We start from the raw sequence: 24,834 nt of genomic DNA on the forward strand, positions 1-24,834 counted from the left end.
CATACACCCACTCATCACCCACACACACACCCTCAAGTGGTCACATATACACTACTGCCCACAGAAGTCAGCCTGTGCATGTATCAGCAGGCGATGAAGCAGGTGCAGAGCAGAGAGCTTCTCGTATAAACGAACTGTCAGCTAGCTAGCCAGGCTCGCAGCCAGCGCATATTGGATCTCCACATCCAGTAGCAGCTCTTATTTGAAAGCTGTTACAGTGCTAAGCTGGGGGGTACTGCTACAAAACAGCTCTATGGAAACTGAATGCAATGCCACAGCAAAATTCTGTGTTTGTATGTGTGTTGTTGCTTGCTGAATCCCTTTTCTCCCAGTTACAGTTTTCATCATCACTCTGCCCATTTCTCTAACGCTGGTACCACATGAACAAATATCTTACTGTATAAAGTGTTGAGAATATGTTCCTTTGGGTTCAAAGAAAGAGTTAATAAGCAGACACACACTCCTGCCAATCCTTATCTGACCCCCTGCTGGCAAACTTTTTCCATTCTGCAAGGGTTTTGTAATTACACAAATTTAATCTGTCTTGTTAATTTGTGTATTGATTGGACAAGTGCTGGCCTCTGGCTGGTAGTCTGTGTGAGTGTGTGAGTGTGTGTGTGTGTGTTTGGGTGGGTGGGGGTGGGGGTGGGGCAGTCTTGTGTGTTTGCTCAAGCATCACAGAGCAGGTTTAATGCTTCCAGCCATGTTTGACATTTATTGTTGATCTCACAGGACACAAATCATTACCATGACAATTAATCTCACTAATACAGCTGAGGTCAAAGTGTTGCATTTCTTGATCAAGCCAGGCAGTCATGATGCTAAGTGAGCCTGTTCTATTTTGTGCAGTACCAGAATGACTGATAAAACTGTCCATAACTGATAACTTGCAGTGTAAGACTTGAACAAATGATGTTTTGTCATGTTAACTTATATATATATATATACATTAGAAATTAATACATATGCACACAAAACTGCTCACTGTGTTGCTGTAAATTTAACTGACAGTTTTGATTGTGTTTCTATAGACCATCAGATGTATTCACAGTGGATGGACAAAAAAACCTGTATGTCCTTGTAATAACCATTAGAACACATCTGTGAAAGCCTGTCTTCTGTGCAAAATTTACATTTACCATGCATGATAAACTGGACATGACAGGTGATGCAATAAGGTAATATAATCTTTCACACAGCAATTCTAACTGACTGCAAAAGGTAGGTATAAATACCTACTGTAAGTATGCTATAGATCAGGTAGTGACAGGTGGTTGCAACAATGTCAAGAAAAATGCCAGTCAGACAGGTGGTGGGGATGCAAGGAAAAGCCATATTTGTCTAAACGTAACATGAAAATGGAAGCCAGCGTGTTCATGGAAACTTTTGGGCCATAAATATATCAACATAAAGTGATGCATATTCAGTTTTCACAAGCCACATATCAATAGCAGAGGTCTCAGTTGTGGCCTTTCAGCTCTGCAGCAGCAGTGCTTTCATGGATACATAATGAAAAAAATCACCTCCTCTGGTTACATTGTGACAACCATTTATGCATTTGAAATCAGTGGTGTAAGCCTTGTGGGGGGGAAGCAGCTTTAAACAAACAAGTGAATATTCATTAGAAAGTTTATTGTGTGCCAGTATTGTTAATAGCTGTAAATGCCTATCAGTTATTCTAAAGTGCTAGTAGTTGGTAATGTTTTCCAGCCAAACTATCGATAATGCTAAGATAATTTAGAATGCAAATACAGTTCGGCGTAAGGTTTGGCTGCATATTAACATTCTAATATGCAGTTTTTACAGCAGACTCCACATTTAACAGTCAAAATAACTCATTTACCAAAAGCCAAAACAGTTCCTAATAATTAGGATCTGATAATTATCAGAAGTTTCACGCACACACAGGCAGCTCACTTAGGCTGGTACACTTGTGGGCACATCATGATCACTCATTTAAAAAAACAGGTTAGTCCAATAAACTTATGAATAAAATATCTATACAGTATTGTTAGATAAAACTTAATATTAGTTTTATAACTGCTGCTCTTTAATGTGGGGAATTTGGATGAGCTCCATGCATGAAAATGTGCAATAAGAGCTTGTCTTTGAAAGTGAGCAAGAACTGTAAGATGTAAAACTATAAAACGCCTTTCTGGAAAATTAAAGCTTCACAAGCGAATAAGCAACATGTACATGCTGGTGAAAGTGAATGGATTTAACAGAACAACCAGCATTCTGATCTTACCCAGAATACAAGAGGTCCGCTTAAGTATGTGTACTATTATTCCCTATACGCATATACACAGGAACTATTCCAGCTGTGTGTTACAAACCATATAGTCTTTTTCCCCCAGTGGCCATAGATTAGGTGTAGCACACAACTATGGTCCCAGTGTGTGTGTGTGTGTGTGTGTGTGTGTGTGAGAGAGAGAGAGAAAGAGCACTGAACACCTTCTCTGGCCTACACAGCAGGGCTGGCTTGCTACAGCTGCCCTGCGGCAAGATAAAAGGGTGAATGAGTGGGCGACTTTGGTAAAGCTCACCAGCATTTCAATATGAAGCTGAGGGTCTGTCCACGGAAATGTGTGTGAAACAGTGGGGAATATGATCAGGTTCAATGGGCACAATCACTTAACAAGGTTTAATAACAAGGTGAACAATTTCACACACACGCACAAGATAGGTCAAAATGAAAATTCTGATGGTGTATTAGTGGCTTCTCATGTGCCACTTGACATTCAGAAATGAAAAAGAAGCTCAGATTGAGAACACAGTCTCCTTTGCAGCCACCTGGCATTTCTTTGTGTCCGCTTCTCTCGCTTCTGTTCCTTCACATTCATAATCCATCTCTCTCATATTTCACCTCTCGTTCTCTCCAACTCCCTGCGTATTCTCAAACTATTATTGTAAAACCCTTTTCAAACGACACTTTCAGCTTGAAGTCATGCCGCAGGAACAGTGCCTTGCCCCTCACATTATCATTTCCAGCAGAGCTCCTGTACTTAGAATACGTTCATGTCAGGACGAGACCTTCAGCATTCAGTTCACGGCGTGTTTGATTTGAGAGTGAATCACCCCACTTGGTTTGATTTCCTTTTGTATTTGTGCAACAATCTAATAAGGCTCTTTGAGCATCAACATGAGCAGTGGATGCTTGAAGCTGTGTTCTTAGGTTGACAGTGAAACACATTTTCTGTTCCCTTGTGCCTCAATCCTATTTAATCAAAAAGCTGTTGTTGTTTTAGGGAAGACAAGTTCAGATTCTGGTCAGGGAAACAGACTCTAAATCTCATTTGCTGCCTTAAAATAAACCCGTTACTCCATCAGTGTTGTGTTTTTTCCGTTCTGCTCTCTCCTTTATGTGCAACATTGTTTGTTCACTTTTGCACTGATGATATTTGAAGAAAAGAAAATAGAAAGATAAGCTTTATTAGTTGTCTTTTTTTGAACATTTGGCTTGTATATACTCTGCAAATGGATTCAGTCTAATTAGTTCTATGGAAAGTCAGGTAACTGGAAAAAAAAAATAAAAAAATCATTAAATATTTTCTATAGCAGGTGTGAACATGCTTTCTCACAATCTTGCCAAAATACGTTTATATGGGACATTTCAGACCATCGGGCAAACGGTTTGTGACAATGAGAAGCCATCTTACATAGGAAGTGTTGGTAAGTCAGAAACCAATCACATTCACCACCTGCAACAGGAAGGCATAATTACCTATAAATACAAACATCATCTTCCTGTGTGACAATCTCCAATATCATTCATTAAGCTAGACAAATAAAACACACTGTATAGAACCAATTTTAAATGTACTGGGGAGATTAATGTAAAACCTAAACTACATTCTCAAAAAATACATTCCTAAATACTGCAGGTTACATGTCTACATAAACAGTACAGTGATCAATATTGTACTTCCTTCCGTCTCTCTTTGTGCTTGGTATGATTAGTAGGTAGGCATATGGTTTGTAGTATATGTGGGCAAGTGCAATATATGGTTCCAATATTATCCTGTTTTATTAAAAATCAGATATTGTCCATTCAGTGTTGTTCATATCAGATGGTGTGATGTGATGTGGCTGGTGAATATGGTTTTTTTAATAATATTTGTATATGAGATGGCTTTGTGCATTAGGTGTCCAAGCAAAGAAACCCTGTGCTGTGTCGTGTGGGTGGCTTACACATAACCATCTCAAAAAACAAAACAAAACAAACAAACAAAAAACTGTTAAAACTGGTTTACCTTGCCTCAAGGAAGTGTTAACAGAAAAGAAATTATCATTAATTCATTAGTTGTTCAGGAAGTGGGTGTTTTCGCGGACAACTTGTTTCATGATGGTATTGAGAGAAAATCCTTGTTACTTAAAGCTGGACATCTGGAAACAGCTGTAAACAACAAACCTGCAAATGTATTTGAAATATAACACAAAGGTGAACGATAAAATTATTGTTATTATCAATGGGGTTCAACGTTGTAATTATGGTCAGTAGAAATGATGGCCAAAACTATGAATTGAGACCCAAGCTGCAATAAACCCAAATGACCATTTAATGCTATTGCTGCTATGGAGGTGGTCAAAATTCAATATGATCATTGCTGGCAAAAATGATTGGATATCAGCAGCTTCTCTGCAAATAATGGAAAAGGATCTCAACAAACGTATTATCATGACATCATTTGGTATATTAGACTTAATTATCACACACACTTTATAGTTATATTAAGGACTAACACAGTCAGGGCTTGCTGACAGATTTGTTACATGCAGTAGGTGAACCCTGAAACAAGTTAATTAGGGCTCTAAATATGTACAGCCTAATTACACTGCACAGTGACAAGCCAGCCGCAACTGAACTCTTAAGGATCAATTATACAAGCTAGCACCAACCAAAACCAAAGAAATATTTCAGGATTTACACCGCAAACCTATTTAAAACACACACACACAGAAAAAAAATGGAAAAAATACACAGCACGTCCGGCTCTCTAGGCGGACCTTACCTCCCACACATATTACTTTGGCAGTGATGAAACAACAGCATCTTTCCCAAGAGAGAGGACCAGTGCAAGAAAAGAAGTAGTGATAGAGACAAGGAGGCGTTAGTCTCTCAGATTAAAACACTAAATATACCGTGACGTAAAAGACATTTTGTTCCCTGTCTATAATTCTTGCTTGCTGCCCTAACTTCAACAAGCTTTATTGTCTTCAAACTTCAACCAATATTACCACAGAAAGAAAAGACAGAGACACAAAGATCTGTTTCCCTTAAGAGCAAAACAGGTAAGCCTGTCAAAGCTCAGTTTACACATACTTTCCCTTCTTTTCTAAATTAGCATTTCTATAAAAAACAATGTTTAAATGGGAATCAAAGAGGTACACATCAAAATGCATGGGGTGTCAGCTTTAATAAGATCAAAATCATGTGTGTGCATGTGTGTTTGTGTGTGTGTGTGTGTGTGTGTGTGACTGTCAGTCCCTGTTCCTCAGGTCGAGGCAAATTAATACACACAGGGAATTAAACCTGAAATGGATTTCTGCTCTTGTCTACTAACAATCCTTAGTCTCCTGGATAAATGGAAAAGGGAAGTGAAGTACATCGTTTTTCTCCAGCTTGTTTCCATTTATTCTACACATCTCTTGTTTCTACCTTACTTAACGATTACCACACATACAAGCTGCTCATTGTCGCTGTGTCTTTTCATATTTGTCAGTTGGTGTTCTTGTTTTCAGTCTCTCTCTAAAGCTCTGGTCACATCACAGTGGCACAGAGAAATTAATCAGCACATCTTCACAAAATAATTCTAGCTAGGTGACATAGTTGTTTTCCATAGCTAGACCATCTGTACAAATTATCATTTTGCTCTGGTTTGTTTGTATTTCTGTAAGCCAATCACAAACATCTTGGGGGGTCCTCAGCCATGGACTGTCCCTTGCGAAATAATGTCAGGGGTAAACTTGTTCTGGGGGAATATTTGCATGTGGTGAGGCCTTGCATTAAATGGCTAAATCTCTGCAGAAGAAAACATAACAGTTACTAGCTTGTTTATGCTCATAAACAACAAGCACCAGGTTATGGTTTGGCTAACTTGGCATGTAGGTTGCCAGCTCAGAGGCTGTCCTTGTTTCCCTTAGCAATGGATAGCCTGTGCTAACAAGCAGATAGAAGAGTCATGTCAATACAACTCCTTTGGACTGAACCGAAATGAAAAGGTAATTGCACACCACTATCAGAAATGATCAGAACCAAATGTAATCATTATCGTAACTAAATTTAACAAATGTCTGCTTTTACTGCAGTTCTCCATAAGGTTTGCTCAAGTGGACGCAAACTTTTTGAGACACTCCTCTTAGGCACGAGGCTGCAGTCCATCAAGAACATAACCTCATGCCAACAACAACATCTGTAGCTGGCCTCATCATTAAGGCCTGAAACCCCCACTGACACAGACTTATCACCTCCCCCTATAATACAAGATACATTTATTTAGACACTCAGTATCTCACAATGCCTTACATTAACGCACATCTTTTGGATTATTATCTTTGCACATTGCACATATTCTTTTGCCATGATCTATATAGACAGATAGATATGTATAGGCATGTATGCCTTTAATGGATAGGACAGTCAGAGAAGGGGAAGGGGAGGACAGGCAAGAAAGAACCAGATACCACACTTAAACCCAGGTCGCTGGCATGAGTCAAATTCAAAGTCAAAGTCAAATTCCCTGCATATAAAAATTTACTTTGCAACAAATCTGATTCCAATTCTGATTCAAGTCAAAACACCCCTCAGACAAGACAAATTCTACATTTCTTTAAATGTAACAATACATTCAAATCTTGCTGAAACAAAACTGAGATAATACTGATAGGATAGAAAGACGAGCATTTTATGCATTTTTGCTGGAGATACAGCTGAGGGAAACATAGTGGCTCACAGTCCCTCCCTCTCCTGCCTTTCGGCACGTCATCACACAGAGTTTTCTGTACAAACTTGCAAATCGGTTAAATACAGATTCAAAATAAGTTCCTTTCTCTCATCTCAGTTACACCTATTCTCAAAGAGGAAAGAATCAGAGTGAAATGGGACTGTTATTAAGTTTGAGGTGTTCCTACCTATGGCCATGAAGTCCTCGTGGTCCCAGGCCTGCAGCTGGGCTAAGGGGCCACTGTACAGCAGCAGTCCATCAGGCACATCAGTGATGAATTCCAGCGACACATGGCTCTCGAAACAAGGCATTATGGGAGGAAACCAGGCATAGCCATTGCCATGGAAACTGTGTTTGTTCTGCTGGCACTCAGGCCCTTCAAACTGCGCTGGGCATTGGCACCTTGGGGAGAAGAAGAAATCAAAAGCCAAAATTACATGAATTCATGAACGCAATAACAAACATTTTTTTTTTTTTTTGGCTCTTGATAATTTCTTTGATGTTCCTTGATAATTGTATGACTTTATGGTTCGAAAGATGTCAGAACCTCTATAAATTGAAAACACTATTGTGATCCTAATATTCCTGCCATTTTTTTCAACCACTTACTGTATTTTGGTCTTTCAACTACCTTTTTTTATGTACTCTCTCTCTCAGTCTAGTTGTTTTCTCTTGTCAGACAGCCTTGCCCTTCGGCTGTTTCTCTCTCACTCTGTCTGTTTCACTGATGCAGATGTTCTCATTAGTTGCAAAACCACAGGGAAAATTCACCACTAGGAAACTCTCTCTGTATTTCCACACATCCAAGTAATTTATCTTCTAACCTCTTCATCCTTGCATATCTAAATACAAAACCTTTTTTTTCTGATTCTTCTGTTTTTCAATTGCAAACATACATTTCTGTTTATGTGTCCCATTGGTCTCATATTCTTCAGTGTATGAGACATAATGACGATTGTTGAGTCTCATGACAAGGTTGCCTCTTAGGTTAGTGGCCCATCTCAAGCCACTTACCCATAGTGTTTGTATTTAGCGATGCAGCAAGCAGTTATTCTTCTCCAGAGCCGCTTGCTGCATCTTTATTAAATAATATCCAAGGACTGTTTTCCTACCTTTAAAATTGAATGTTACTTATTAAGTCATGATTAACGTTACAGAAAAAATATTTTAATTTTAAGAGGCTTTAAATTTTTATCCCATTCACATACATCCACAATTTATGAGTGTGTACAGGTGTGAGGCACAGACAAAACATCCATGCCTGTATTATTTATTTAATTTTTTTTTGGCAATGTCGTCCTAATTCTCAGAGCACAAGACAATCTGAGACATAGTTTTAGTCACAATGGCCAAGCCCTCCAATCCTCTTTAGGCAGCTTTGTGTTGCTCATTCGCTGTCTGTTGGGAATTGTGTTCATTAATATTGGACTGGCAGCTGTAATCCCACCCCCAAACCTCAACCCCTTCACTCACCTAATCTTATTATTAATCCCAGCACCTCCATTATCAGTATGTTCTTCCTTCTATCGTGGCCATAATCTGTCTGTATGTGTTGGGGAGGGGTCATATCTGATCCTACTGTAAATATATGGCGTATTATCTCTTATAATATTAACATGTGGTCTCCCTTCTCTTCACATTTGCTCTTTCTTCTTTTCTTACTTTTTGTCTGTTTTTAGCTTTCCTGTCCTTTCATTCTCCTTCTTTCTCTAACTCCTCATTGTGCTACTATTGTTTCCTAATTTCCTTTATTTCTCTCCCGTAGTTCCCCTTCTATCCTCATTTTGTTCCTCATTCCGAATGCACCATTTCTTGCTTCCTCTCCTCTTCTGAACCTGGAGAATCACACAGCAGTTGCTACAGAGCTCAGGTACAGTAGTGTGATTGAAAATATGACAATCACACAGCACCTGTGTCTCAGAGTTGACAACTTTGCCTGCTTTGCCTTGTTCTCTCCTTGTCATCTATTTGGCTGACACTTCACAGAGAAACATTTTCTGCACTTTCCTTCTGGCCCACATTCACTTTTCATAAAAGATAGTGAGTGATATTTTAGAGCAATTTAACATTCACATTCACAGACAACTCCTGCTCATCTGAATTAAAGGTGTAGTTTTTCCATTTTTTTCTCTCCATCTTTGAAAAGGCATTTATAACAATGCGTCCCAAAAATCTTGTGAGTGATAATAATAAATTTAATACCTTAGTGAGCGAAATTTCAGCGTCGGTAAATATTGTATTTCATAACAAGAAGAATCTAGAAATAGAAGCATGATTCACATATCACAGTGCTTTCAAATATGAATTCTACATCCAGGTGTGGATGTATGTCCACAGTCGTGTTTTACAACTTACCCAAGGCCCAATGTCTTCACTATCAAATAAGCATGTTTAAATGAAGATACATTTGTCCAGTATTGCTGTAAAATAGAACATTTATTCAATGGAGAGGTGGGTCTGTAAGTCCACTGAACTTGTCCAAGCAGACAATTCAACATACACTAAATCGACTAAATTGTCCAGGGCTCTTTCAGGGGCTGGCCCTCAACTTTGAACTTTCAGGTGTGGTGTGAGGCTGTTTTTCAGTAGTTGGGCTCAGCCTCTTACTTCCAGTGAAGGGAAATCTTAATGCTTCAGCATACCAAGACATTTTGGACAATGCTATGCTTCCAACTTTGTGGCAACAGTTTGTTGAAGGCCCTTTTCTATTCCAGCATGACTGTGCCTCAGTGCACAAAGCAAAGCTCCATAAAGACATGGCTGGAGGAGTTTGGTGTGGAAGAACTTGACTGGCCCACACAGAGTCCTGACCTCAACCCCATCCAACACCTTTAGGATGAAGTGGAACTGAGACTGTGAGCCAGGCCTTTTGGTCCAACATCAGTGCCTGACCTCAGAAATGCTCTACTGCATGAGTGGGAAAATGGGGAAAAAATCTCTGACAAATTAAGTTGTTCAAGTTTGTTGATCATACCACATTCATAGGGTTTCTTTCTTCATTTCGGGACAATTCACCTTTTGAGGAGTTTTTGAGGAGTGTGTATAGCTATCAAGACATCTGCTCCATCAGTACTGTGAACTAGGCAATAAAAGTGTCTCAGAACACAAGGCAATACAGCATTGTTTGCACAGATAAACAGTGAGAGAATGGGAGAAAAAATATGTCTACATCTCTAATTGTGTATTTGTGTGCGCTGGTTTGTGTGCATGTGTGTAATCTTGGGATTATGCATAATGTGGATCCAGCCAGTCATCCCCGCTCTGGTCCAGCGATGAGCCGCATTACACACTGACTCTAGCAAGCCAGACTGAAATCCTGCCCTTTTCACTCACTGCTTCTAATTAAATGAAGCTGAAGGGTAAAATTAACTTCTACAAGACACAGCAAGAGAGCTTAGTGGACATGTGTGTGATGAGACTTCATCTGCTCTCACATATGTTCACAGGGACTATGTATGTGTGGTGCTGAACACGTATGTTGGCGTTGGTCCTCCGGGTTTAAGTATTTGAACATTTTAAGCATACAGCACCTGTAGCAGCAGCTGCCACTATAATTTTCTTTTCTGTGATGTCTAAATTCTGCCAAGGTCATGTATATATGTGTGTGTGTGCTTCACTGATTCCCTGTCTGTGCAAATATAGATGTTGCACCTCGCATTATAATTTCAAAGCTGAAACCTGCCATTTATTTCAGTTGTAACAATTTTATAATGTCCTCATGGTTGAATGCTGTTAAATGGTAACATCAAACTGAAATCAAATTGCTCTGTAAATGACATGGCACATGCTTGTTCGAGAAAATAGGATCACTACCTAAAATGAAGAAATTTCTACTTTGTATTATGTTTAATGTTACGGTGTTGCATATGCCTGTGAGTGTGCTGTCATGTTCACATGAACAGAGAGGATGAAATGATTTGACTTCAGACTTATGTGCACAAAGCAGTGACAGTTGGCACCATGTTGCCATTCTATTGTTGGTGAAACAGTGACACTGACTGAACAGCTGAAGCATGAGCAAGAAGACATTTTGTGTGGTACATATATTGTAATATTTCAGGCTAGATAGCTAGTTACTACTCAGTTGATACAACTGCCTCCAAATTATTGTGTGTTCTTGGCTTAAAGTTACAGTTACCAGCATATGTTTGTTTACACTGTACCAACCCCATGTTGGCTCTGCTGACAGTCTACATACACAGTAAAGATGAACTGTAAGAATTCTTACAATCCCTTGGTGCTGGTCGCGTGAGCAGTGTGACTCCATTATGAATTTACACTCTGCTCATGCCGCTTATGTGGGCTGGGTTGGCTGGCAGCTCTAGACCACATCCACTTGCCTGCCACCCCACCATAGTAGGACTGTTAGAGTTAGAAATGTTAGTGTTGTTAAAAATAAAATGTTGTTAAAAATGTTAAAAAATAGCGTTTTCTCTGAAAGACTCTGCAAATTCATTGTTTTTACTTTACTGCTTGAGTGTTCTGCTTTGGGGATCCTATTTTTTGAGCTTGTAACAATTTTAATGTGTCTGGTACTTCAGCTTATGACACGTACCTGTTAAATTAATGGTATGGACCAGTATTTGGCTCAAGGCAAAAGTAATGGGACACCTGACCAGTACACCAACAGGGACTTTAATGATCTTGCATTCTAAATACATACATTTACAGTTATAACAGCTTCCACTCTTCTGGGAAGGCTTTCCATAAGATTTTGCAGTGTTTCTGTGGGAACTTTTCCCATTCATGCAGTAGAGCATTTGTGAGGTCAGACATTGCTTAGCATTGTCCAAAATGTCTTGGTATGCTGAAGCATTAAGATTTCCCTTCACTGGAAGTAAGGAGCTGAACCCAACCCCTGAAAACCAGCCCCACACCACACCTGAATCACCTTCAGTAATAAAGAGGTCTGTTCCAATACTTTTGTCTATATAGTGTATGTACAGTGTCACAGAGCACCTAGTTTGGCTGTAGACTCTTACTCCTTTTCAACTTCTAAATGACTTTAACACAATCCTCTATAGCAATCTTAACAAAGAAGACAAGATGGAGATTTTTTTTTTAAAAAAATGCTCATGGATCAGGCTCTACAAGATAACTGATTTACAGGATGATGATGGTTCTTGTGGGCAGGAAATGTTCAAGGAAAAATAATGTGTTCACGAAAACACAGACACTCTGAAATCAGGGCAAAAGCCTTATCATGTAACAGTAATATTATGAGACTGAAGCTGAATAAAGTGGAACAGTTATATGCGTATATATAGATATATATCTATATATCTATATATAGATCTGACGAGAAGTTTCTTTTCTGAGAGACCAGAAGAAGTCTAGCAAAGACCTGGCTCAGCATCTGGCAGCTTCATTGGTATGCCAAATTGACCCTACTGCAGTCCGAAGAAGCTTGATCTAGATATGCTAAAGCTCACAAAGATTGGAATGAAGATCAGTGGAAAAGAGTATTATGGAGTGACGAATGCAGGTTTGAAATTTTTGGGTCCAATCGTTGACAATGTGTGAGAAGAAGAGTTGGACATGCATGGAAGAATGAGTGCTTGCTGCCTTCAGTGAAACATGGTGGAGGGTCTGTCCGTGTTTGTGGCTGTATTTCTGCCAGCGGTGTTGGCAAATCTTTTTCCAAATTGATGGGATCATGAATGCTGAAAAGTAAAGACAGGTTTTAATTCACTGTGCCATTCCTTCTGGAAAGTAGCTGATTTGGGAATGGTTTTATTTTTCAGCATGATAACAATCCCAAGCATACTGCCAATGCAGTGAAAACATATTTGGAGAGAAAACCAGCTGCTAAAACACTGACAGTCATGGACTCCACAGAGTCCAGACCTAAATATTAAAGAGGCTGTATGGGATCACCTGGACAGAGAAAGAAATACAAGACAGCCAAAATCTAAAGAAGAACTCTGGGAAGTGCATAAAGAAGCCTGGCATAATATACCAGAAGCTTTCACTTGAAAACAAACTTGGCAGTCTCCCCAAAAGAGTTCAAGATCTGCTCAGTGTCAAAGGAGGTCACATTAAATACTGACTTTTGCCTGTAGAAGCCATATAGTTCTGAATATTGTGTTGTTGTTTTTGTGTACATATACATATACATATGTATTTTGTATTTTTATTTTAATAAAGAAAAGACCGAAAAATAAATATTGATGGTCATTAAATCTATGCTAAAACAACATGCAATGGTGGCCTAAGACCTTTGCACAGTACTGTAGTTGTAGTTAAAGTACACAACAATCAGCATTAACACCACTGACAGGTGAAGTGAATAATATTAAGTATCTGTTTACAATACAAACCTTGGCTTCTGGCAGTCATGTGGAAGTTCTTTGACACACACCACCCACCTATACGTTGCAGACCAAACCCACTCACACCCTCATGGAAAGTCAGCAGCAGCCTCCCCTCAGCTTGATAATGCATCCTGTCACATTTTGAAAACAGTTCAGGAATGTCTCAAGGACCACAACAACGGCCAGCAGACTCCCCAGACCTGAACCTAATCAAGAATCTGCGGGATGCATCAGAATAAGCCAAATCCACCCTCACACCAGGTGTGTCTTCCCACCTGGAGGCTCCACCCTCAATGCACAGGACCCCAAAGACCCAACATGCTGGTGACCACAAAATATCCCCAGAGGTCCTGTGTCCCTTCCCCTGACAGATAAGAGCTGGTTCGGCAGCACAAGGAGAACCTACAAAGTATCAAGCAGGTGCTTTTAATGGCTGTGTATGCTTATACTTCATATCCACTTACACTACAAAGCAACAATGTGCAGAAAAAGACTTCAACATCATTCTAAGCCACTGTGTGTGAAAACTGCCTTAATTTCATCATCATATTCACAATCTGCATGAAGTTACAGTTGAGACAATGATAAAAGCTTGGGTCTAGACATTGGCGGTGTGGTGTTTCATTTAATTGGTTGCAAAGAGCCCTTCACTTCCATCATTAAAGATCTGAGCCTGAGGATACGCAGAGCATCAGGCTGTATTACACAAAGTTAAACGGGGTCATGTCTCCTCTACCACTAGAAGCGCCAAAGAGCTTATTTCGTCATCATGTTTGTAGTTAAAAGGATTTGTTGAAACGCTCTCACCCCACTTTTGGCCTTGTTTACAGAGTGATTTATGCTAATGCAGTCTCTCTCCTTTAGTTCACTTGTTTGCCAGGAATCTGAAACAGGAACTGGCAGAATGTGACAGCTAACATGCTAGATTTTTCGTCTGGTAGGAGGTTGTGAAAGCTTTGGTTCTATTTATAAGGCTAGGTAACACAGGAGCATACAAGAGCTGTATTTTGAGTTTGACTCTGCCAAGAAAATTCTGAAAATCTCATTTTCATCTGCAAGCCAGATTCCATAACAGCAAAAAGGCCAGGCGGTTAAACCCTGTGAGGAATCGCAGCACTGAAGTCTGCATCCACTGAAGCCTTCTAAACGAAATGTTATGAACCCAAATGCTACAAAATCTGAGCATGGTCCCATGGTATTTTATGTCATTGAAGCAAGTGCTTTTATATCGGAAAAGAAGGAGAAATAAATTGCAGTTTTAACAATGAACAGATGCATAAAGGACACATAACTGGAAGTATAAATATTTGATTTGAAGTACATTGAAAGGTAAAAAAACACAGGAAGAGTGCTATCAAATGCTGGAAATTCTGAGAGGAAAACAAAGGGGAGAACAATGACAATTCAATCTTCTTTTTGTCTTTCTTGTTTCCTCTAGCCAACAGCCTTCCCAACAGGCATACGTATATACATTTGTGATTGTCAAGGATCTAATTTAAGAAGCATTTTAATAGTCCATAGGAAGGAATTCATTTTCTGAATCTGACCCATCCTCCATCCTAACATATCATGGAACAAGAGGTTTGTAATTTTGTCTCACCCAGGCGGATGTAGTTTGAGGCAGTCTCCTTCTCCCTGTCCCTTGTACATGTGCTTTAAATTGTGGTGTCATCCCTGTCACCCTCATCAGTGCCAGTGGGTTGTGTGTCAGCATGCAAAGGAAAACTCTTGTTCCATTTTCACAACATTTCCGGACTAGCCCCACTTGCTACTCACACAGAATCTCCATAATTTTAATCTTGCTTTTTTTTTTCCCGGGATGTGAGCGTCTGTATGCCAAATTAGATACTGTACTGAGCTTGGAGATTGGTATTTGAGGATGAATACAACAGCCATTCAAGGGTTGAATTGTTGCTGGAAGCAAGGGAGACACATTCAGACTTGGGCATCAGGACTTTAAAGCTAAAAATGATATTTTCCAAGAAGGAAATATTCAGACTGTTTCCAGCTGTCCCAAAGCTGCGCCCCCTCTCCCAACCAAAAGTCTTGGATCCAATAATTTAAAGGCAGGATATTTTGAAAGTGAGTGGAAAGAGTTTGAAAATGTAATAGTAAATCTCAACACATCTGTATTCCTTGCTGTATTAAACCACCCTTGATGTTAATACCATTTTACACATGACCAAATGTTAAGATTAAGCCTGAAATGAAATAACTAAAATAAATTATAAATATAAGTAAAGAATAAGCAAAATAAGTAAATATGAGCACAGAAAAATATAAGCTGACATGTTTTCAGCATCCATCCATCCTTCCCTAACCGATGAGCCTTTTTGTTATTGTTGTTATTATGTCCTATGACCAGTTCATTTTCCACTTTCACTGCACTCTCCCCATTCTGCGCTCTCACAAGAGTCTTCTACAAATAACGTTTATATTAGAGATTTTCCTGAAAACATCTGGCCCTGAACTAAAATAGACATTTAGAAAATAAGCAAGCTTAATACGCTTACATTAGGTGACCCTGTTCAAAGCTGACGAGAGTATAAACAGATCCCATTGAAAATGTTGCTGAGCAGAACTGACCTAGACAGTAAGAGAACATTAATAAAGGCTGTAGCATGATGTTCTACAAAACTAATGAGCATCCGCAACTGAAAAGAATAGCTGTACATGTCCCAGCACTCAACAACCCCTCCTTAAAAAAAAAAAAAATGTTTTTCTCTCACACTATCAGACTAAGCGAGTTCACTTGGGCTGACTTGATTTGATGTTCAAACTTATTCTTTACTGTCCTCTGTAGAGATAATTTGTTTTCACAATCTGTACACAAAAATAACATTCAAAACAAGGTATAAACAAACAAGAACATTACGACAATACAAATCTATTACAGCGCACCAAGGCTATTTAAAAGCTCTGATAGCTGAGGGCACAAACATCTGTTTCTGAGAGACTCAGCGGCCAGTACCCTTATGAGCAATTCCTCACACTCAGTGGAGCAACTGGCATGTCAAACTTGGCACACAACTCACATGCTGGTTTGTGAGGTGGACATAGTGAGTGTTCTCATCTTATGAAAGACCAAACTGGTATTCATGCTCCTAAAGTACTGTCGAATTTTTGTTCTTATATGCAGGTTTTGCTGTCCTGATTTTATTTTTCACAAAGTAGTTAGTCCCTGCAATGGAATACTTGCAATTTTTGCTTCAGCTTGGAGTTGAGGTACTCGTCAACTATTTAATGAATTATAATTCCACTTATTTCATGGGCTGACGTATTTGATGAACAACACTATGGTTATGGTGGGGGGTGGAGTCATTCACACCTGGACACATGAGACTGTAATGAGTCACACGATGGCTGTGTGTGACAACGACCCATTCAACCCCCTTGCAGTCACATGTTGGCTGGGCGGGTCTACCATCTAGGTTTAATATCTGGGACTCCTGACCAGCTAATCAGAACTGAAGAAGCCTTTTGGATGAGAGGTGAAACGTCTTCGCCTTTAAACTGAAGTCCAGCTGCCCCAGCGTAAGCTCTTCTGCACAATGGCTGAATTATGGTTTCCCAAAATGCATTTGACCAATGTAAAACAGTTGTATACTCACACAATAATAGGTAGGCTTCTTTAATAGGTATAATAATAGGTAGGTAAACAGAATTAAAATAAACTACCTCAATCATGCGTGGTGTCACCACACCCTACATTCCTCAAGTCGTAGGCGAAACTGATGAAGGTGAAGATTTATGTTTAGCTGCTACAGATGTTAACAAGTTGTAACGGGATTCAAGATTTCCCTATGACATGAAAAAAAAAATCTAATTGCAATTTAACTATAATTAATTTACCTACAGTTGCAACACGCTAGTGAGAAAGAACATACTCTGCTGCTAATGAGCAAAATAAGTGTGACAAGACCTGGGATTTCCAATTAAGATCTCAGCAGTTAAGGGATTATTAGAACATTTGCTGCCCTAATATTAAATAAAAGTTTTCTTTAGTGGCACTGTTTGTTTTGATGGGTTCATTTCCATCACTTTTTTTAACATGAAATCATTTGAGAAAGATTTTGCCTAAACTACACACGACATGAACACCCCAGCACACAGTTACACACAAACACCACAGGCATGTTGCCTTCATCTCTCCAGCACAGTCTCACAAGCATATGCCTTGAGGTTATGTTCACTCATTTAATTTCCTTTTAATTCCTCCCATCACATCCCCCTTCTCCCTTGCTCTCCTTCTCATAAAATATCATACCAGTCTTCATTAACCATGACTTTACTGAAAGCAGCAAATGAGCTCTAGAACACTGAATGTGATCAGTGCCCATTCACTTTGATAAGGCTCTGATACAGTCAGCCAAACAGGAACCTGATTTACTGCGTCAAACTTCTTTCCTACATTACCAAATAGCACTCCCTGCACTGCACAGCCTGAAGTCTGGAGGCCAGGTAGTAGATCAGCTGCTACAGCTATTTTTTTTTATTTCTGGCAGTACATTTAAACGGCGACGTTTAAATGTACTGCACATGAGCCACACCTTCGTATGAGCAGTTCAAACATTTCTAATGTCCTGAGATCACTTAGTCATGAATGCCTTTCCAATTTATTGATCATACTCAATGATTAATATGATTTTAGGCTTTTAAATAGCTAAGATGTTAAGTCTTTGTTGGTGGGGGAAAAAATGTGCAGATATTACTGGAAATAGCATGACAGTGTCCATGTTCACATTCCTGTCTATGAAGCCATTTCCCTCTCAAAGGAAAAAAAAAAAAAACCTACTGTCCAGGAGTTTTCATACATACATGTTTGTGAGCCATGGTCTAAATCAATTTGTTATGTGGAGTTCTTTGGTAGTTTTTGCCAAAACATTTATGTAACATATCCAACAACTGACATATCAAACAAATAGGTGTGAAGTACAGTTGCAAAGAGTTTAGAAGTGGTTGTACAGTGTTTGAATCATTTGAATAATCAGGCTGATTTCACATAAACTACAATGTGTCAAAATTCTCAGCTGTTGGTTAATTTAATTTCTTATTTAGGTTAAATTATTTCACATATATGCTTATTAATTGACAAAACTAACAAGAATCAATCGACCTAACATGGCCCCATGTGAAATGACAAGGAATTTACATTTATATTGTATATATTACAAGTTTGAATTGTAACAGAGTGCTGAGTAATGCTGTACGAACAGTGATGAAATAACAGTTTGGAGCACAGACACTTGCACTGTGCTAACAAGGATAGTTAGAGAATATGGTGGAATTTCGGCATATCAAAATGCCATCTTAATAAATAAATACAGAGAAACTTCCTGGTGATTTACTGATGTATTATATACGTGTTGAAATAATTCAAGAGTGCTGCAGTGTGTGCACTGACAACCAGCTTGTAGCTGCACAGTTTTCCAAAAGTCAGACTTCATAGCCTTATAATGAGGCTTCAACTTTAAGGCTTACAGGGCAGCTCAAACAGACATCACCTAACACAAGCAGTGGAGAAACAAAGGTCAAAACAGTTATCTCAGATCTTAACCTCTGTAGCCAAGCAACAGCAAAGAACAAAGACAGTGAGATTAACAAAGAGGGGAAACAGAAAGAGACAGAGATGCCCCAGTCAAAAAGGAAACAAAAAGTAATAGCCCGATGTGGTAAACAAGTTCCCTGTGTGACTTTAACTTTAATCTCTAACCACACCAACACACACAGTACTGTAGTGTACAGTCGCTTTCAAAATCATACTTTGCACTCTCTATGATGTTTTCCATCACTAACCCATTGTTACTATTGTCCCAGCTCATTCTGTCTCATTCTGCTGATATCCTAAACTACAGTTACATTTTGGGAGTCAGTGAGAAATAAACACGATCACAAGAAAAAAAAGAAGAAGGATTTAAATATTGCAATGCATCTCTTTTTTTTAAGCAACCCTCAAGAGGGAAAAAAACTTAATACCATCTATCCATGTTTGAACACAAGAGTCTATATCACTTTCCAGTAGGCATGATAAAATTAAAGTGAAATTAAATTAAAGTGAAAGTGAAAGAAATGTTACTCATAAAAAAATAATGCTTGCATTATTACTGCTTCCATCTGGATTAATTCTATCAAATACAGGCTGTGCTACCTCAGGGCAAGCAGGTATCAACCTTTTTGTCATTGGTAACAATATATCATAATGTAAATGGAATAACAAGAGTGATTTGGTGCTTTACACATTATTAGAAAAAAGCCTCTCAAGCTCTAATTTGGGTGTTAGTTTTCAACTCACCTGTAGCCATGCTGAGTGTCCAAACACATGCCACCATTGAAGCAGGGGTTTCTTGGATATGCACTGCAGGGCTGGTGGGACTGCTCTCTACCTGGGCAGGAGCACACAGCTGTGGCTTCCACTGTCACGGATACAAGACTCATTGTCCCACAATCAACCACTGTGGGTGTGTCCCGCACATTCAAAATGTTGTTGCAGCCACTGGCGCCAGCACACTCTGAGCTAGGGCACTCATCTACCCGGATTTGGAACACGCTGATCTGCAGAAATGACTGGAGCTGAAAGGAGAATGACAGAGCAGAAGAAACCAGATATTAGCTAGAGAACTGATATGATATTGGTGAAACCCAAGGTGAAACTGACCTGTACCTCAGAAACTATAAGTAGTTCAGCAGGGTGTTTAGGAAGTGCTGGTGTAGTAACAACAATCCTCAAAAACCTTCCCACCCACAAAACATGCCAAATGTGTTCAGTTGACAAAAACAAACCAACTAAGACACAAGGTTCATTTATTTATCATTCTACTCTACAGGGTTGTACAACAAAATGTCAGTCCCTTATGCAGCTTGCTAAATAAAAAATAGACAAATGAATGAACAAGTAATAATTTTCGCCTCTCATTGGATGAGAGGCAAAACGTCTTCAAGAACCCTAACAAGTCCAGATGACCTAAGAATTTACTACACAGACCATGACCTGGATGACTGAGAACCTTCACCGACAACAGTCATAAAAATAAAACTGTTTTCTGTTGTGGAATGTGGAGGATGAATTGAGGAAGGAAGATGCTCTGTAGTCTGGTGATACGCCAACAGATACTCCTGTATCTCTTGCCAGACAGCAGCAGGGTGAACAGGTTGTTGTTCACATGGTGTTATTTTCAAGGTGTGTGAATACTGAGGGGAGCACAGTGATGATGGTGTCCTCTGTGAATCTGTTGGTTACTGGTGTTATTAATGTGCTGGACAACCAGTTTTCAAAGCATTTCATCAGATGGCAGTCTCAGGTTTCTTCTCACATACACTGTAGATACTGACACTATATCCACAGTGTATCTGAGAACTTCTGGAGGTAGAGCAAACTTTACAGTTAAGTTCCTGTTGTGTTGACCAAACCAGGCATAAGATGTTTTAAGCTCATCAGCAACATGACATCACACTTGATGTGACACTCCAGCTTTTGTAGCCTGAGATGTTCTGAATCACTTGCCAGATGTCTCTGATTTATCCCCCTGATGCCATTGCTCTGTTTTGACTCTAGAAACCTAGACTCACCATTTATTCAGGCTGTTCGGCTGGGTGATCATTTTGTTATCTTTGTGATCGACACATAAACACATTAGCCGATGTATGATGTCACAGACAATGTTTTCCTCAAGATAAATATGGGTCTCCCAGGTGGCAGCATCTCGGAAGATGTCAGTCTGCGTACTCAAAACACTACAGTCGGTCTGTTGCGTCATCTATCCACACTTTTGATAGTTTGACTCTTCTATCAGCTGTGAATAAGTTGGCAGGAAAAATAGTCTAATTGGACAAAATGGGGATGAGGGAAGGGCTTTGTAGCTGCCAGGAAAGTTTGTGTGAATATTATCCATTGTATTGATTAACCTGGACCATAGGAAATGCTGGTGTAATTTGGGCAAACAGTTCTGACGTCTGTTTGAGTCTCTTTGTTCCAGAGAAGAGGACCCCAGTAAAGGCACACTGATTGGCTTTGGATCTAAGCGAGAAGACCACAGAGAAAGTCAGAGATGTACCAGCTCAAACCATCAGACACTTTCTAGACTACTAACAGTACTTTGCAAGTGATTCTGTATTGTATATAAAGTCATAGAAGTGATTTCAGTAGCAGAGTATTATGTTCAGTTCATTTCCCCGTAAGCAGTCCAGCTGCTGTCAAGTCACCTGACATAACAACATAATGAAACACCTTTTCTAAGTACTTCAGTTAGTCTCCCTTAATTATTTTTCATAGCGCGCCTTCTATTCTAGACATGACTTTTCTTTACATATTGTATTTTTACTGCTTTTAAATTGCATAGCACTGACAGTATGACAGTTCTGTAGGCCTATTATAGTGGTGTAAATGCAGCCATGACACTTACCTAAAGTTTGGCGGTCGTTTTGGTTAAAAACTGAAAATGTATAAACTATAGCTTTTATTAAATATCCAACAAAGCAAAAAAAAAAAAAAAGAGGAATAGGGGAACATGTGAATTTAAGTTCACTTTTATTTAGGTCAGAAGTATATAGTGTAATACAGCATGTAAATGAAGGTCTAATCTGGATGCAACATTCACCAGAGGGAAGAAAATTATGAACACCTGAATTCCAATAATCTCTCTTTGATTCTAAACCCATAGGGACCAACACAGCAGTGATTCATTTTTTAGGGATTTGCATGTCACATTAAAAAATAAAACAAATAAATATAGGTTTTTCAGAAAAGTCAGCACCAAGCTTGAAATGTGGCTAGGGATGTGGACATATGTGGATATGTGTGTGTGGAAAATATGAGCGATCTTGAGATTGTCTGTCATACCAAACACTGTCTGGAAGTCAGTAATTTTTCAGGTGTCCCATAGCTTCTTTGTGCAAATTATGAGTCTTTACATTTTATGCCTTTTCACTAACACAAACATATGATGACTAAATCCTACATGACTATATGCCAGCTCAAAAGTGACTTCGTGTGTCAATAGTTGGCAATAACAACTGTTTACTGAAGAAAATCAACAGTTTATTCTGTGTTATTACCACTTTGTCAACCAGAGTACATTTGCTGAAGGAACATAATAAAAGCTTGGTCCAGGAATTGGCATGGAATCCAACACTAAACTTTAACACCAGCAGTCACTGCCCCATAACAGTAGCGATTTAATGTAAATGCATGCTTAGGTAATAATGTCTGATTAATCTAGGTTACACAGGCCAATAAACACATTTACAAATACAGCAACAGACAGATAAACAACAAAATGCTGATGTGGAACGTGCACTCAGTGTGTAAATGGATTATACTACAGTAGGCAGTTGAGGTTTAAGAAATCTAGCTGTTTTTCTGCACGAGTTCCCAAAAAAAGTGGGTTAAATGGTGATGAAGCATAAAGGAAGCTATGACTCTCTAGGCTGAACAGTTTGACAAAGCACTGGAAGGGAAAATGAAATGGAAATTGTATATGCACTGTAGTGCTGTGCTGTAACGGAGTGGATGTATTGTCCCAGATATTCCTGATGGCATAACGACAGGTCAGGTACATTTTTAGCTGTGTTTACATACACATGCACGTACCATAGGCATGCACACATGCACACTCAGTGTGTGAACTGTGCTGATCCAAAAGAGGGTCACTTCATGTTCAGTGTTTTGGATTTGTTCAGTGAGAGTGTGTTCACTAAAGATGCAGTTCACATCTCTTCCACTTATTATAGTCTGTGCTACAGTGGGTGTAACTCTGATACAGGTTATATTGTATGGATCGTTGCTATTTCTGAAAGATATCTCATATCATTTGCAACTTTTTCCATCTATCCTTCCATCCATCCATTCATTTTCTACACCGCTTATCCGTTAGGGTCGTAGTGGGGCTGGAGCCTATCCCGGCTGACTACTGGTGAGATGCGGGGTACACCCTGGACTGGTCACCGGTCAATCGCAGGGCGCAACTTTTTCCATTTCATCCATTTTCTATTTCAAAACATTGGTTTCCATTGACTCTAAGGTTATTGCAAAATATGTACAACCTTGTGCAAATTAAATTTAGCATGGATTGTGGGTGGTGTGTGAGTTTAAAAATGAATTGGGGTCCACTGTTTATCATGTTTCTATACATCTATAAAGCCCCTTTTCTGCATTGTTTGTCGGGTGTTGCAAGAGATCAACCAAACATTAGAACAGATTGGGTAGGATATGGCAGCAAGCGAAAATAAGTGATTACAGATGCTTTGCTATTTTTTTGGAATGCAGTTTAGTACTGGATTCTATTGTAACTGAGTAACTATGAACAACCATATTAATTCCATAGTCAAAAAGTTCTGGGGATAGTAGTGCTGAAAAGTTGGAAGCTCATGTTCACTGCCTTTTTTGAATGCATTAGCACTATACTGATGGACAAAAAGAGGGAAAAAAATCTGATGAAGTCAGGTCAATAGGGTTTTTCCTTAATGTAGGTCAAGTTCTTTGCTGCCGCCTCCCCAGCACAGGATAATGGATCCTTCAAATCCTTGACATTAAAAGCCAATGAGATACACCCGTGAAGTGTAGAAATGTCTGCAGCGGGAGGGGAGGGGAAGGGAAGGGGGGGCGCGATGATTAGGGGTCAGCCAATACAGGGAGTACAGACATGTCGGGGTAAGGAGGGCTGCTGCGAAGTCAGTGTCATGCTGTCAGGTTGTTATAAACAGCTGATATTTGTTTGCCTGACGAACTGCAAAACATATAAGATTACTCCAGTGGTCATCCTGTTCATGCTAATGATATTTTCTTGTTGGATTAGGACACTAGTAAGACATTTCAAGCTCTTGGGAGAAAAATAAGAAAATGTCTGTTTTCCCATCATGCTTTATTCCTTAATTCTAATTCATTATTAGCCAACTTCTTCTTTTTCTTATTTTCAGGTGGGGTTGTGCTCTTATTCATGTCATTCTTTTGGAGCCAGATTTTGTTTTGAAATATATCTCTCTCTCCACTATAGTCTGTCTTAATGTATTTCTCCAGAAAATTCTTTATCCAGCACTCTTAACGCCTGATGACTAAATAGCTGCAAAAGAATCGGCATGGCCATCTTTAATATATAGTCTCCCAAATGTTGAGGAAATGTACAGGGAGGCATACACTGAATCTTTCAAAAGTGGAAGTGTGTGTATAACAAGCAATAAAGGACCAGAGGGACGTACTGTTCCTTGGACTATTGTCCCAATGCACTGAGAAGCTTCTGTAATCCTCTCTGCTGCCCTCAGGGCCACAATAATACAATGACAAGATGAATCTTGGTATCCAAGCATCATACCAATGATTCTCAAAAATGTCAAAAACCAATGTAGCATCATTAAAAGTCAAGCGGAGCATGCTGGATTGAAAATGCTGGGGAAAACTTCCATTACTGAGGTAGAGTGGAGAGAAATAGAAAGGCATAGGGAATAAAGATTTTTTTTAAATCTCCTACTTCTGAGGTATTACTGGAGAATTGAGAACATTAATAATATGCGCTGCTTCATCTTCTTCTGCCCCCACCTCTCTACCCTTCCCTTCCTCTTTCTTTCCCATCCACCAGCTCCCCCTC

At 39.3% G+C, this 24,834-nt stretch overlaps 1 protein-coding gene across 1 annotated transcript in view; it reads right to left on the bottom strand.

The window, feature by feature from the left end:
- si:ch211-186j3.6 (neural-cadherin) overlaps positions 1-24,834 on the bottom strand; it is a 250,361-nt gene that overhangs the window by 53,444 nt on the left and 172,083 nt on the right. Inside the window, exons 26-27 of the mRNA XM_046396664.1 lie at positions 19,551-19,828; positions 7,132-7,346 (exon numbers count right to left, since the gene is read on the bottom strand). Coding sequence (XP_046252620.1) covers positions 7,132-7,346; positions 19,551-19,828 — 493 coding nt within the window. The remainder of the gene's footprint in view (positions 1-7,131; positions 7,347-19,550; positions 19,829-24,834) is intronic.

The sequence above is a fragment of the Scatophagus argus genome, chromosome 1 (assembly GCF_020382885.2).
Source record: "Scatophagus argus isolate fScaArg1 chromosome 1, fScaArg1.pri, whole genome shotgun sequence".
NCBI lineage: Eukaryota > Metazoa > Chordata > Actinopteri > Scatophagidae > Scatophagus > Scatophagus argus.